This window comes from Zootermopsis nevadensis, unplaced genomic scaffold (assembly GCF_977971745.1).
Source record: "Zootermopsis nevadensis isolate Lab colony 2312 unplaced genomic scaffold, Znev_1.0 Znev_ptg000013l, whole genome shotgun sequence".
NCBI classification, from domain to species: domain Eukaryota; kingdom Metazoa; phylum Arthropoda; class Insecta; order Blattodea; family Termopsidae; genus Zootermopsis; species Zootermopsis nevadensis.
In genome coordinates this window covers 16,558,623-16,572,318 of record NW_028259145.1, presented here as the reverse complement: position 1 = coordinate 16,572,318, position 13,696 = coordinate 16,558,623, and the positions used below count along the sequence as shown (strand labels likewise).

The 13,696-nt window shown below is 36.4% G+C and overlaps 1 protein-coding gene across 4 annotated transcripts in view; it reads left to right on the top strand.

Moving 5' to 3' along the window:
- The window catches only part of LOC110837569 (serine protease inhibitor 88Ea), a 76,852-nt gene that overhangs the window by 50,840 nt on the left and 12,316 nt on the right, over positions 1–13,696 (top strand). Inside the window, exon 1 of one of the 4 annotated variants that reach the window (XM_022079827.2) lies at positions 1,309–1,623. The exons of 1 other annotated variant lie outside the window; for it this stretch is intronic. Coding sequence is in view for 1 of the 3 variants with exons in the window: in XM_022079825.2 (XP_021935517.1) it covers positions 9,335–9,373 (39 nt within the window). In the remaining 2 variants the exon portion in view is untranslated. 2 more of the 4 variants (XM_022079826.2, XM_022079825.2) reach the window with 2 other exon arrangements.

Below are 13,696 nucleotides of genomic sequence, written 5' to 3'. Positions count from 1 at the left end.
CTAAACTTCTACCTGCCTAGCGATCTTCTAAGTGCTAAGTTGTCCATCATGACATGGTACCCACACAAACTGAAATTAAAAGACATCACAGACGATACCAGTAACAACAAATTTACAACAACGTGTGTGATTTTCATGTGTTATAAAAATCGTTGGATTAAATCTCTGGATGGAATATGTTGAGCTGCATGCAACATGCATGAATGTGTATTTAATTAGCAAATCTGATTTAGGCTTCTTTGCAAAACCATTATCAGGCGCCATTTCAGGTATCGAAATCAAGATTCATTACCTTTCAGCTCTTTGTGGTCGTTTTTGATTAGAAGTGTGCAGACAGCAATGACATAACATGGCACATCGAAGATAGAAGCTATTTTGAGCGAGTTTGTTTCAAGATTACTGCAAAACTATAAAGAAAAACATCATGACGCATCTGAAACCTTCGCATTCTTCCCCATACACTTTACTTAAGAACTTCTACAAGGTTATTCATTGTCTATAAATCTGCTATATTTGCCAGAGAAATGAAAGTCTGACCGCATACTCAGACACAAAGTTTGATTTTTGATGACAAAAAAGAACTTTGTAAAAGAACATAATTTTAGTTGAATTCCAACGTTAACATTGTTAACAAGTGTGTCTGACATTGGTTGTGTATTTCTACCTTCATTTCAGCTAATTAACACTACTTTACTCCGACAAGTGATGACACTAAAATGTTTTTAGAAAATTTCTGACCATCTTGTGCCAAGGTTAAATGTTTCTCCTTACGTCTTTAGGACTGATTTATTAAATGTCTAGAAGAACTTTAAATTTTCCTTTCACCGAGCATGTGTAGTGGTAACAAATGTATTTTGGAGGTACACGTTTCGAATCTCTGCCATGTTACTTCCCTTCCTTTATGTCTTGCGATTACTGATATATTTCTTCCACAAGTCACTGCCGTTTGCTTCTAGGTCTTACGTTCTTACCATTTATAATCGCCTTCCCCTGTCAGTCGACGCCTATAACCTCTGCAGCTGAAACAAAGTTCTTAACTCAAGAATGAATCAATGAACTACAGACCAAGTCAATAATAAGGTAAACGTAGACAAGAAGACATTATTAAGTCATACTGATTCTGTAGTATTTCTGTATACGTAATGCATGCATGCGTCACTAGACCCTTCTCGTTGGTCCAGGAGAATCCCGCAATTTCCCGCGATATTTGTGTCAGCAGCAGCTCATTTGAGGCGATGCGGGAGTGTGGGTGAAGCCGTGTATATAAAACTCAACTCCGCATCCTACCTGCCATTACTACGCGCACTGTCATTCTGTCAGGGTGAGGCCTCGCCAGCATCGACTTTCTGAAGCCAGACCGCCATTGTTCTGTAATAATCTTGCGCAAGTTTGTGTGTAGCCCTTGCTAAGGTGCGAACATAAGTTTAAGATTTCGTGTTTAACGATTTAGATAAACATAACATTGTAGTTTTTCTACCAAATTGAAAAAAAACTGGAAAGTGTTTCTAAAACATATTTGTGTGACTAATTTATCTAATACGAAACAAAAACACAGATTATCCGTCAAGGACGCGCGTATTTGATCAAGAGTATATTATAGCGCCAAGAACAATTACTGAAAAGGTAAGATAACACTTTAATTTAATATTTATCAAACTCTAACTTACAATACTACTGCCACCACCACAGCCATCGATAATTCAATTCATTTGTTTAAGTGCTTGACAACAGCCAAAAAGGCCAATAACAGCCAAGCACTAAACCAGAGTACAGGATAAAATATAATAAGTAATTAATTTATTTCAATAATAATAAAAGTAAAACAAAAAATGAAACTAAATATATAAATGTACCATATTATTAATAATAATAATTAGATTCATTTCTTGAATCATATTTCACAAATAAATGGGCTAAATACGATACCTAAGTAATATAATTTAAAAATTCTAAATAAAATAAATAATACTAAATTATAATAATAATAGTAATAGTTAAATTACTTTATTGAGTGTTTGCCAACAGCAAAGAGCCTATGACAGGCAAACACTAATACAAAGACAGAAATTTGATATAAAGGAAATAATCTACCTAGGTAAACACTAATATAAATGTAAAACACTAATAAAATACTAATAAAATACAAGGAACAAAACAAAAACAAAAATCAAATTAAAACAAATAACCAAGCTAGATCCAATCAAGGCCACTTTCTAAGTCATTTCTCTTATTGAGAAAGTGCCCTCAAAAGAAACAAAGGTTATACCAAATACGTCCAAAAATTTACATACGTCATTTGCAGCAATGACACACCTGGCTGAAGGACTGTGTGTAAGCGCACTGCACACGCTAAAAGTAGAAAATTCTCTTATTTGCCTCGCCGGCACACGTAAACCAACAGTGTCCATAACGGAATGGCAATTTATTTTGCCCTTAAATACATTAATAAGAAATAACGCATCGAGATGTTGTCGTCTGGAATAAAGTGTTCTAAAATTTAAAGTAGTTAAAATCAATTCATATTTACGTGTAATATTAAACTGAAAAAACCGGTAATTGCACAAAGTGGCAAATTTCCTTTGAATATTTTCTAATTTATTAGAATCTGTCTGTGTAAAATTGTTCCATACAACCGAAGCATACTCAAGCTTAGACCTAATTAAAGCATTATATAAAACAACAAGGCTGTCTAGAGAAGAAAAATTATAAGTAATAAAACGAAAAAGCCCTAAGGTCCTTAGTGCCTGTGTATGAACAAAATTTACATGGCAATGAAAGTATAGCTTAGCGTCTAAGAAGACACCAAGATCTTTAATAATAATATTAATAGTAATAATATGCTTCTTATTTACAAATAGCAAATTCTGACTTGAGTATGATTCGACTTTATAACCATCCACCCACGGACCCAGTATGATAACTCATCAGTTAAATCAGACGTTATTGTTAGATTATAAACTTACGTCACCTAAGTACGTAACATTAAAAACATGAAAGTTGTATAACTGGAAGGCCGTGTGTGATAAGAAAGTAGGTTGCTAGACTTTTGCATGCTTACTCCTTATTTATAGTGACACTGCCGAAAACGAAACTAAAATATAAGACAACCTGCACAATAATTGTCATATTGACAGACTCGCCACCCATAATCATCTGAATTGATTACAAAAACCTCAGACAAATTTACGGAGAATACAATTCTGAAGAAAATTACTGTTGTCAATGACTCGAGGTTACTGTAGGGTAGTGGAATCCCGTAAAGACGATAACGTTTTCTGCGAATAAAAAAGGACGCGCACGAAAGAAAGAAGACGCTGTAGTCTAGATCAGCGTTGTTCAACCTTTTTTGTTCGCGTACCCCCAGACATAATTTCTCTTCAACTTTAAACCCCAAAAGTTGTTGGTGTATAATTCAAGTTATACATAGTATATAATCTACATTTAAAATAAATTAAATAAATTACATTACTGATTATTCAGTGTTTATCACAAAATAATTATTTTTTTAAATTTCACGTATCCCCTAAGATGTCTTCGCGTACCCCGGGGGTACGCTTACCACAGGTTGAATACCACTGGTCTAGAGACTCTAACCCGAGATCAGTAGTGCGTCGGGAAACTATTCGGTCCGTTGCTGTAATTTAACGGGCCTGAGCTTCTCATGGCGACGACTATGAAGATGGCTGTCTCCTGGGATGCAACACCGCGTAGTCTGATAGATCTCGATCGACATTACAGGGAGCTTACTACCCCAGTCGTGTCGTAATAAGCTCTTCTGAAACGTCGGTCAGTATATAACAGATGAGATTTCAGGTTCTCTCGGAGGCGTATATGAAGATGGCTGTCTACTAGGTTGTTGCGTCATGTACTCTGGTAGAAGTTTACCGACGTTTCAGAGGTACTTCCTGCCTACATCATCAGAGCAGGTACCCGACAATTTCGGAAACCCTGACGCCCTGATGATGGAGGCAGCAATGACCTCTGAAACGTCGGTAAACATCTACCAAACTACACGGCGCAACAACCCAGAGGACAGCGTAGTGTGAAGTCGTGCGCAGCAGAATGTTGGACTCTGGTTCTTCCCCAGTTGCGCCCCATCTCTGTATCATTTACGCTTTGCTCGCTGATTGAAATTGTGATTACTTTGTCAGAGGGCATTAAAGTCTGTCGATTGATATCTTATCTGCTTGTTCTAATCAATGTTATTACTTGAAGAAGATAAACTATGAGATTTGAACCAGTTACGGCAATGTAATTAATTAATTAATTACGTTCAAGCATTGTGTACATTTTAAGTGGACAGAAGAGTTCAAGCACATCAAATTATAATCCTTGCAGAGAGAACATGACGCTAAGCTACAACATGTTTCTTCTTCCTTATAGAAAATATTAAGAGAAAACATAGCACAGGCACAGTTACGCTCAAAAATGTAGACTCTTATCAGTATAATAAGAACGTTCTAGCTCTATCGATTGGGTCCAACAGAGTAGGTTTTAGCTGAAGACGGAAATAGAGACCCATCCCCGAAACGTCGTGGTTTTATTGTTAGACGATGGATAATGTCCAGAAAAGAGTTTAAATCAACAACTCACCATTGTCACAAACTTTTAGAATTGAGTAGTTTTATTGTCTTGTGGTCTAAAATACCAAGGCTTGAACGCTAAACCGAATTTGGTGTTGACGCTAATTAAAGCTCGAAATTCCAAGGCAATCAAGATGGCAGCGCTTTCTTAGCAAGACCAAATGCACCGTCGGATTGCTCAGCGGCATTGAAACAGTACCTTGCCTGTATTTCGTGTGAAGACACCTTCCATCTCAGTTTCCACAGTATGATCCTTTTTAACTTAGTCAACCTGAAAATAACAGTCTCTTCGTAGACATTCATTAAAAAAATTAAATTCTTGTTATTATCTATCTTTATTTCGGATGATAGGTTGAGTAAACTGAAATGTCAGTCAGAGTACTATTGTATTTCGTATTACAGTGCTATTTAGAATTCCAGGGAAATATTAATTAAATTTAATGTCTATTCCCATGAAAAACGCGATTTCATATGAGCCACTTCGGGGTCGAGAATACAACGTTCAAGTTGAAACTCGATGTTTATGAATAAAATATCCACTGAGTTCATTAGGAACTTATGTTTTATGCTCCAGGTTTTAGGACTGAAGTTTTAAAGCTTATATGAAGCACTTCTGTAACCAGCACACAATATTTGTTCATTAAAAATAAACGCAAACTTTAAAAGTGAAGAACAATAGACATTTTGAATATTTTCATTCAAAGTATTTAATATATCCAGTTTTTCCCGCTTCATAGTCTTTGGTCTCGTTGCTAAGTGACTACAAATGTTTTAGAAAAGCGACCTTTGTTTGGGAAATATTTAATGCATAAATCGATCGCTGTGCGGCGCTGGAAATATATGTCACAATAACATAAATTTATGTCAGTGGTAGTTTGTCGGAATGTTTGAAAAGGCTGGGGCTAGATTACTGGGGTTAGATTTCCGGCGGAGGCAAAATATTTTTCTCTTGGCCACCGCGTCTAGATCGACTTTTGGGCCCACCCAGAGTCTACCAAAATGGTTGGAATCTTTTTTCTGGGAATTAAAGTGGATGGATATGACGCGGAGGTCATGAAACAGTGGAGATATTCTTCCACTCCCCCACACCTCTTCATGTCGTTGCTTAATAAGAACCACGGGCTACTTTACATTTTCTATCTTTGAGTGTGTTGGAAGAATATACAAGAATCCTAACGAAAAACCGGATCATTTGCTAGTTCAAAATAACACTTTATGTGAGTATCATAATCACTTTTGAATAGGCCATTACATAATTTCTTACAAATCATGATACGAAGGTACATAGAGACGCTATGGTGCACAGTTTTTAACCTCTGTATTAGATTGAACTGAGTAGTTAGCTTTACGCTCCAGTCGCCTTTAGCCTTCGATGTCAGTTGGGCAGGAGACTGAGTGGAAATTCCGTAGAAGAAATTTGCGTCTAACCGCTGCGACCTTCGGTGTCAGGAAAACATATTTTGATGAATGTGCATGTTCATGTGTCAACAATTTAATTCATTTGTTTTATTAAAAGAAGCAGTGGGAAATTCCAAAAGTATTAGTTGATGTTCCGCGGGTGGACCACTTGGTCTGTAACGGACCATGTGCAGTGTTCGTGGACGCCACTAGTGCAATGCTTCAAGCACTCTAGGTAGCCTTCGCAGAGGTTGAGGGATTTCCCTTGTTCTCTTCCTTGGCTCACTAATTTTTTTGTCAGCGGACCTGAAAAGCTGTTTTGTTTTCATCTTCTGGTATCAGAACGACTGTAATTAGGGAACATGAAAAATTTAGCTTTACTAATTGAAATGAACGTAACTCTCAAACAGACGATACCACAAATGATCTGGACTGGATGACAGAGCCAGACAGCATGCTATGGGTTGAAAATAAATAGTTGTCTGAAGGCCTCGCATGTACAGTAAGCTCAGTTGACCCAATTTATGACACATACATTTTTTGTGTCAAGGAGAACGAGGAAACTGTGGTACAATAGATGGTGCCACTCTTTCACTTGAGATACATTTGAAGTTTAAAATTGTTAATCTACCGTCGTCAAAGCCCTTTAGAATTGTGTAAATTTGAAGCAAAATAACACTTGTGCCTTAAGTGGAATTAAGTCGACTTGTCCCATTGTGTGGGATTGCTAGAGTTCGGGGCGAGGAAATACTTTTCCTACAGGTAAGTCGAAATTTATACATTTATTTAGTGATGCTTTTTTAGCTGTACCTGTTACGTGGTGTCGAATAGTAAGATAAATTTTAATTTTGAAAGATGTGGAATGAAGAAATAGAGGTGTATTTAAAAGTAAAGTCTGTGTGAATGACAGAATTGAGTGCCGAGATTCGAACCCCCCACCTCTCGAATACAAAGCTGGATTGCTAATTACTCGACCTTGACTTTCGGCTTATTCTACAGAAAGAAACTTTTATTTATAAAGAAAACAAATGAAAGAATGGACAAAGTTGATATTGTAGGCATCAGTGTCCTGTTATAAATATCGGAAGAAGTCGTGGTTTGAACACTTTTATTGTTCTGTTTGCTTCCTGTATGAAACAAAAGGAATCTGTTAAATTAAGCGTGGCTTCAGTTCCACCGGCTTCATTCCGCATGACGTATCAGGTAATATAAAAACGGTTCTAAGAATACAATTTAGCTCAGAGGCCCCATAAAATAAGACATATTTTATTTTGGCGTGATATTTGTCTTCCTGATCACTACTAATTTCATTTGAAGTGTTTTTATACCTACTGGCCATTTAATGTAATGTAATTAAAAACCGTTCTATTGTTAATAATTTGATGTGTGAAGTATTATAGGAAAATAATAATTAAAAAAAATAAAATTAGGGCGTTGAAATCAATGCTTTAGACCGTATCCAAACCGAGGATTTTCTGGGCAAATTTTAGTTGTGAACTCGCCTGAAAATTGTCCTGGTGAAAATTGCCGCTCTTAATGAAAGCATACTCCGTTATCTTACCTAAGGGGCGACAGAACGAGTGGCAGTGACTTGGCCCACATAACCTCGTGATATCAAAGTCCAGTTTTGAAAATATAGCAGGAAAGAGGGTAATATTTAATATAATTGTGTTTTGAAGAATTCCATTCGCCGACAGATTACATATTTTCTTGTAACTGAACCTTTTGCTAGGTGAAAAAGAGAAAGTTTTATGAGAGCTGAGAATCAGTGTTGAGGGACGTAATGGGTTAGAAAGAGAAGTCTGCTGGCGTGTGAGAGTGATGGAACTTTGAAATGCAAGAATGTACTACATATTCGAGATCAGTGTTTTGTTAACTGATTTATTTAGTGACGAAATTTTAACTTCGAGTTTTCGCAAATTCGATTTCTCGTGTTACTGATCAGAAATGTAATCGGATCTGGGATTTTGATTTGTACATCACATCCAATCCAGTCTCATACATTAATATATTTTAAGTATAGTCCAGTGAGCGTGTTTTATTGGTGTGGATGAAAATACAGCTGAGTGAATTGCACATTTCTAGGTAGTTATATATTGTGTAGTTTAAATAAAACAACATATATTTTAAGATTAAATTTTTTGTAAGAGTATTATTTAAGAATGAACTAAAAAAGCAACGTTGTCTTAAATTTGACTTATTTACAAATAAACCACACTCTTGTTATAGTGTAAACATGTACATCAATGAAAATTTTGATTGTGAAGTAACTATTCTTATTAATGTTTCTATTTTTTAAGTATATGAAAGTACAACATTTTAATGTTACAGCTTTGAGGATATTTTAAATTATTAATAATTTTATAAATAATATACAAGAAAGTATGGTGGGCTGTACGTTGAAAATCACTTTGTTAAGAGAAATGTAATCAGTAATGGCCCATATACGTCTTAATTATTTTAACCCTTCAAAAGAGAGTGGTAACTATATGTGCCACTTGCTTCAGCCGTCAAAATCTGTGCATTATGCATGTATGTATTTCGTAAGATTCTCACCATAAACAAGGATTATATTCGGCACTGAATAGTTGCTATTGTGAAGTGTAGTGTTTTCTTTGCGGTACGGCTGGATTCTTAAATGTTATTTAGACGATCTTCGACTTGAAAGAGTTAATAGTCTTTGTGTGAAATAAAGTTAGAATGTTATGTGAAAGGACAAGGACGAAGTCTCCATTAACATTTATGATCTAATGGCTGTTATGTCATTTCTGTGGTTTCGGGCTGGTGGACAAAACAACGCAGACGGAAAGAAGTTCTTACGGATATTGTCAGCTGCAAGATGACCAAAGAAGTAAGGAAGAACCAAATGTGTACGATGTCCTATCAAGGAATAAGGCTCCACTTTGCGGGGAGAAAGAAAGAAGCTTTTGTTAACACAAACGAAATTGACGAAGCGAGGTCAGAATGTTTATGAGGAAATACCAGTTTTGAATTCAGATCTTGGAATGGGAACAATCTAGGAAGCAGATGAATGTGTGACTTGGTTCCTTTATACTCATGTGAGGTCTTTCAACGCGAGACGGAATGCAGTGAAGGATCATCATCAGCAGGTGAAGTACAGCCCAGAGGCGCAGCAGAGCGTGTTCTGTGACATCAGCAGTCAGCAGTCAGCAGTGCTTGTTGAGCTGGCCAAGAAAGAAGTCGGGTTTTTGTGACACTGTAGCTGTATTGCGTTTAATCAAGGTATATTCATTAATACAAGAGTTATACGTATGCAGTGTTTTGGACAGTGTGCAGTCAGGTATTTAGTCTACTTTATTTAATAGGTCGTCCATAAATCAACGAGACTCCATATGTATCTTTTATACGGAGAGAATTTTCGACAACAGAAGGTGAGTAATATTAAAGGACCACAGCCAGAGGATACATTACTGGACACAAGTTCTAATCGCGGGGAGAATGTAAAAAAAAGTTCCCTCTGTGTTTGCAATATTAACAAGTTTTGAAATAATAAATGTAACGCATTATGTTGTATGCCAGCTTATTTCGAGTAATTTTCTGCCATATGTCGCTTGATTTCACGTAAAGTGTGAATACTAAATCTATTGTTTGATGTAAGTCACGTAAAGGAATTTGTTTTATAATTAACTTAAGTCGCTGAAACCAAGTATGGATTCCAGATATAATCGATAAATTTATATCTGGATAGATTTGCATGCAAATTTTAACAGACTGTTTCGAGTAATACCATTTTTAATTGAAGAATGTTCAAAATATGGTGTGATTTTTACTGTTATAAGATTTTAGATCTTCACAGCAGTGAAAATGTTGGTTGTTTGTACTTTTAGATGTGAAATTTGTGTGCGGAATTCATTTCTAAGAATCTTTAACAGTACTAAACATATAGGAAGTTAAGTAAGTGAATTGTATTTGGTATAAAAGTACTGTAAACACCACCCGACGTCGGTATGGTTACGACAAAAATATTGCACCTTCGTCTTCACTGTGGAAAGAATTATTAAAGTGACGTCATCGAATACTGAGATTTATGAATGAGTATCATCCTTAAACTTTATAATTTAAAAGGTAGTTTATTTTATTATTTTGCTGGATTATTTGTAAATTCCGAATTTTATGCCTTGCAAATTAGTGCACTCGTATTTTCAGTCTCCTTCCGATCCTCTGTGTTGGTCAGAAATTTGAGCGTTGCGGGCGAGTTTCGAAAATATCCTTTTACCAGTATTTTCTTGAATGAAATTTGTGGGAATGAAAGGAAAATAATTTGTGTTTCAGTCTGTGCGTCAGAATATTTTTATTGTGTCTTGAGTCATAAAAGTTCCTGGCACTTCCCCGCATTTAGTCTACTGATTGTGCCATTTATTTCATCAGCTAACTTATTATTTGTTTGAGTATAACTCAAGCCTACAATAAATCAATGTCCAACAAAATTTCTAATCGTAACTATTTTACTGGTACAACGTGAAGGAAAGTTCTGTATGCTCTAGTAACCGAGAAGGTCTAATCTTCCAGATAGAACGAACTGTCAGCGGAGACTTTCTATAAAGCACATCGTAAGGAAAAGTTCAGTTTGAAACGTACGGTATTTCGTACCCCGAATTTACACCGTGGATTCAATAGAGTTCTCTCATATTTCAACGTTACTGACTTCAGTAAACCAAAGATGATAGTTTTAGGTTTTCTGTTTTCCTACTTTCTAGTAGAGTGAATAACAGACCCGCGACCTAAAACTGATATTAATCGACGGAAAATTGCTGATGTGCATGACACATTTTGCTCAAACCTCATCATGGGATGCGTCTCAGAAGGGCGTGTTCTTCCGGTTTCATTTAAAGACTTCCGCTTATTGAAAAGTAGGCCACTGCACGGGTTAACTTTCGTTTGGTGTGTGAATGATAATAAAGACAAGCATGATTGTAAATTATTTAAACCTAAGTTGTGCAACGCTTGGAAAGTCAATGGCCCGAAGATCCGGGTATTTTGTAACACCCGGTTTTCCATGAAGCCCGTTTGTATTCATCGGTAGAGATGTTCATCGCTTACACGTACCTCACTTGATCACGCACTGTGCCAGAATTTGGTTTTTTCTGCGTTTACTTGTAATTCAGCCTTGTCCCTATCATCTGTAGTAGAGTTTCTGTGCTTTTAACTATGATAGTTATGTTTCTGCCCGATATAAATTATATTTTCAACATGACGTCTCATTAAATTCCAGATTCTTCTTTAGAACCCAATAGTCACGCTGTTCGTCAAGAAATTCTTCGTTTTTCATGGAACCAGAATGTTCGTTATTGTATTCGCAAGAGCCCGTTCTAGTCGCTGAGCCCACATGATTTCACCCTTTACCTTTAAGGCCAATTTTATATTATATCTACTTCTAGGTCTTGCAGGTGGTCTGTTATTTTAACGTTTTCTGACAGAAGTAATGTTTGTCTCATCTCTCGACGCAAATCTTATGTGCTAATTTTTTGCGCTAAAGGAAAATAACGCCTTCTTTGCTGTGGATTCTTGTTGATGCCTGATGCCACTTAGTTATTCTCGTCACGTGTTCAAGAAATGTACAGTGAAGTTAAAGCAACATGACTTTCCTCCGGGAAGTGTTACTTCGGACAGGAACGAGAAGTTTGAGTGCTTATCATAAACGATTGTATTTAATGAAAATTCTTGGTGTTCGGCAAATTTTGGAAATGCTTACTACCATGCAATTTAAAAATATCATATTAGCAGGTAAAGAGCTGCAGTTTCTCTTGTAGTTTTGTGCGGGTGTGGAACTGTTGATGTGTTCTGCGGGTATTATAATAAATGATATTGAGGTATTTCAACATGAACAGTTGCAAGTAGATCTCCCTTTCTTTAGAAAGATCCGTGTCACTAACCAAAACGTTCCTCCGGTTGTGTCAATTGAATCTCAACACGATGGTTATAAAATTCGATGTTTCATTGTTGAAAAACATGGGTGAACCACTGAAGTTTTTTAGTCACGTCAGTCATCACATTTTTAATATTATTTTGTTGAATGCTTACTTTGTGTATCAGCGTGCATTTTCGTGAGGATTTTCGTCCAAAATCTTCAGTTTTTTTATTTAATAATTTGTAGGACTACACACACATACACACGCGCTTTGTACGTTTTTTTTACCAAAAACCAGAAAGGCCAACTTTATCATAAGTCTAAGGACCTGTTTCATCTACATTATGGGCCAATAAATATAGCAGAAATTCATATATGTGAAGATTCTGTTAGACAGAGATACGCATAGTAAGGCTAATGCTAGAAGATGATCTATTATTAAATGAAACCGAATAATTTCTGTTAAAGTAATCAGAATTAGAGATCAATCAAAAGCTGAACGAAACCTTTTGGTGGTGTAAAATTTGTGTATTTTGATATTTTAGAATAAAGGCTGCATCTTTGATATCTGAATTCAAGGATTGTGTTTGTAACAATCAGCTACGGTTTAATAACTGATGATATGTATTTTTCAAAGAAAGGAATGCCAAGGTATTTGACCTCAGAAACACTTGGGTATACAATTAAAACTTTTAATACGTAAGACAAAATGCCAAACCACCATACTTTGAGGTGATGCGAAGTCAACATTAAGAGAGTTTGCGGATTTAGAATCATCTACTTGCTAATGGTATGCAAATGCCAGCAGTTCCCCTCCAGGAGACTGTCTGGGAATCCCCATCGTCACCATTTGTTGAATGGAGGTCGTGTCAGCCTTGAGAAATAAAGCTTGTTCGGGCAACATATCTGTCGCATGCTCGGACATTGCCAAACGCAAACACGACTTGTCATCGTTAGAAATTACCTCTTTCTTCATTATTTGAGCAAAAAATATTTACATCGCAACATATGAGTTAACTGGAAGGACAGATTAATGTCTTCCTAACCTGTTAATAAAAGTTCTGGTCGTAAACTAAGGTGTTCTTACTTCAGATGATGCCTGTGACTACCTGTTCTTATTCCTAACAGGAACGAGGCTTGAGACATCTCTGTAATTGCGACTTTGACCATTTATTTGCTTTCCATCTCGGTAACTTTACAGTCACGTGGACCGTTCTCGTAAAATTCTTTGTGTAGTGCACGCCATCACGGAGTCTTAATTTATGATTAATTATTAGGCATTTAGCGATGTTGTTTTAATTAAATAAGTTGTGTGGTGTAGAATATAATAAGAAAATGGCTATGAATGTGATGAACGGGCAGAGTTTTGGAAAAAAAATCGGTTTTGTTCTATTTGAAGGTACTTTTCTAGCATTCGTGTAGAAAAATACGAAGAATGACGCATGTCAGTCATTTGTTGACTTGACCGAAAATGACATATTTTAATTCTATCATAAGGATACTAACATGGCGGCTGAGAGGTTTCTGTAGTTCAGAATCTAAGCACGATAGATAAACGGCGCCAAAACCCAAGTTGTTTCATTTAAAGAGGAGGTTACAGGAAAAGCCACAATCCCGAAAATCTGCAGCGGGTTCGATTCCCGGTGAACGTGGTTTCTGTAGCTTGGTAAGTAGCTACAATAAAAGAATGAAATCGAGAACAAAATTGTATTTGTTTTTTTTCCTGAAGGGGGATTGCAGGAGCGAAGGGTCGAAACCCGAAAACTGCCCTGCATGTGTGTGCCGGTGAAAATGTTTGGGTTTCCTGTGCTGTTTGATAAGTATCAAGTGCTGAGGCCTATGATCG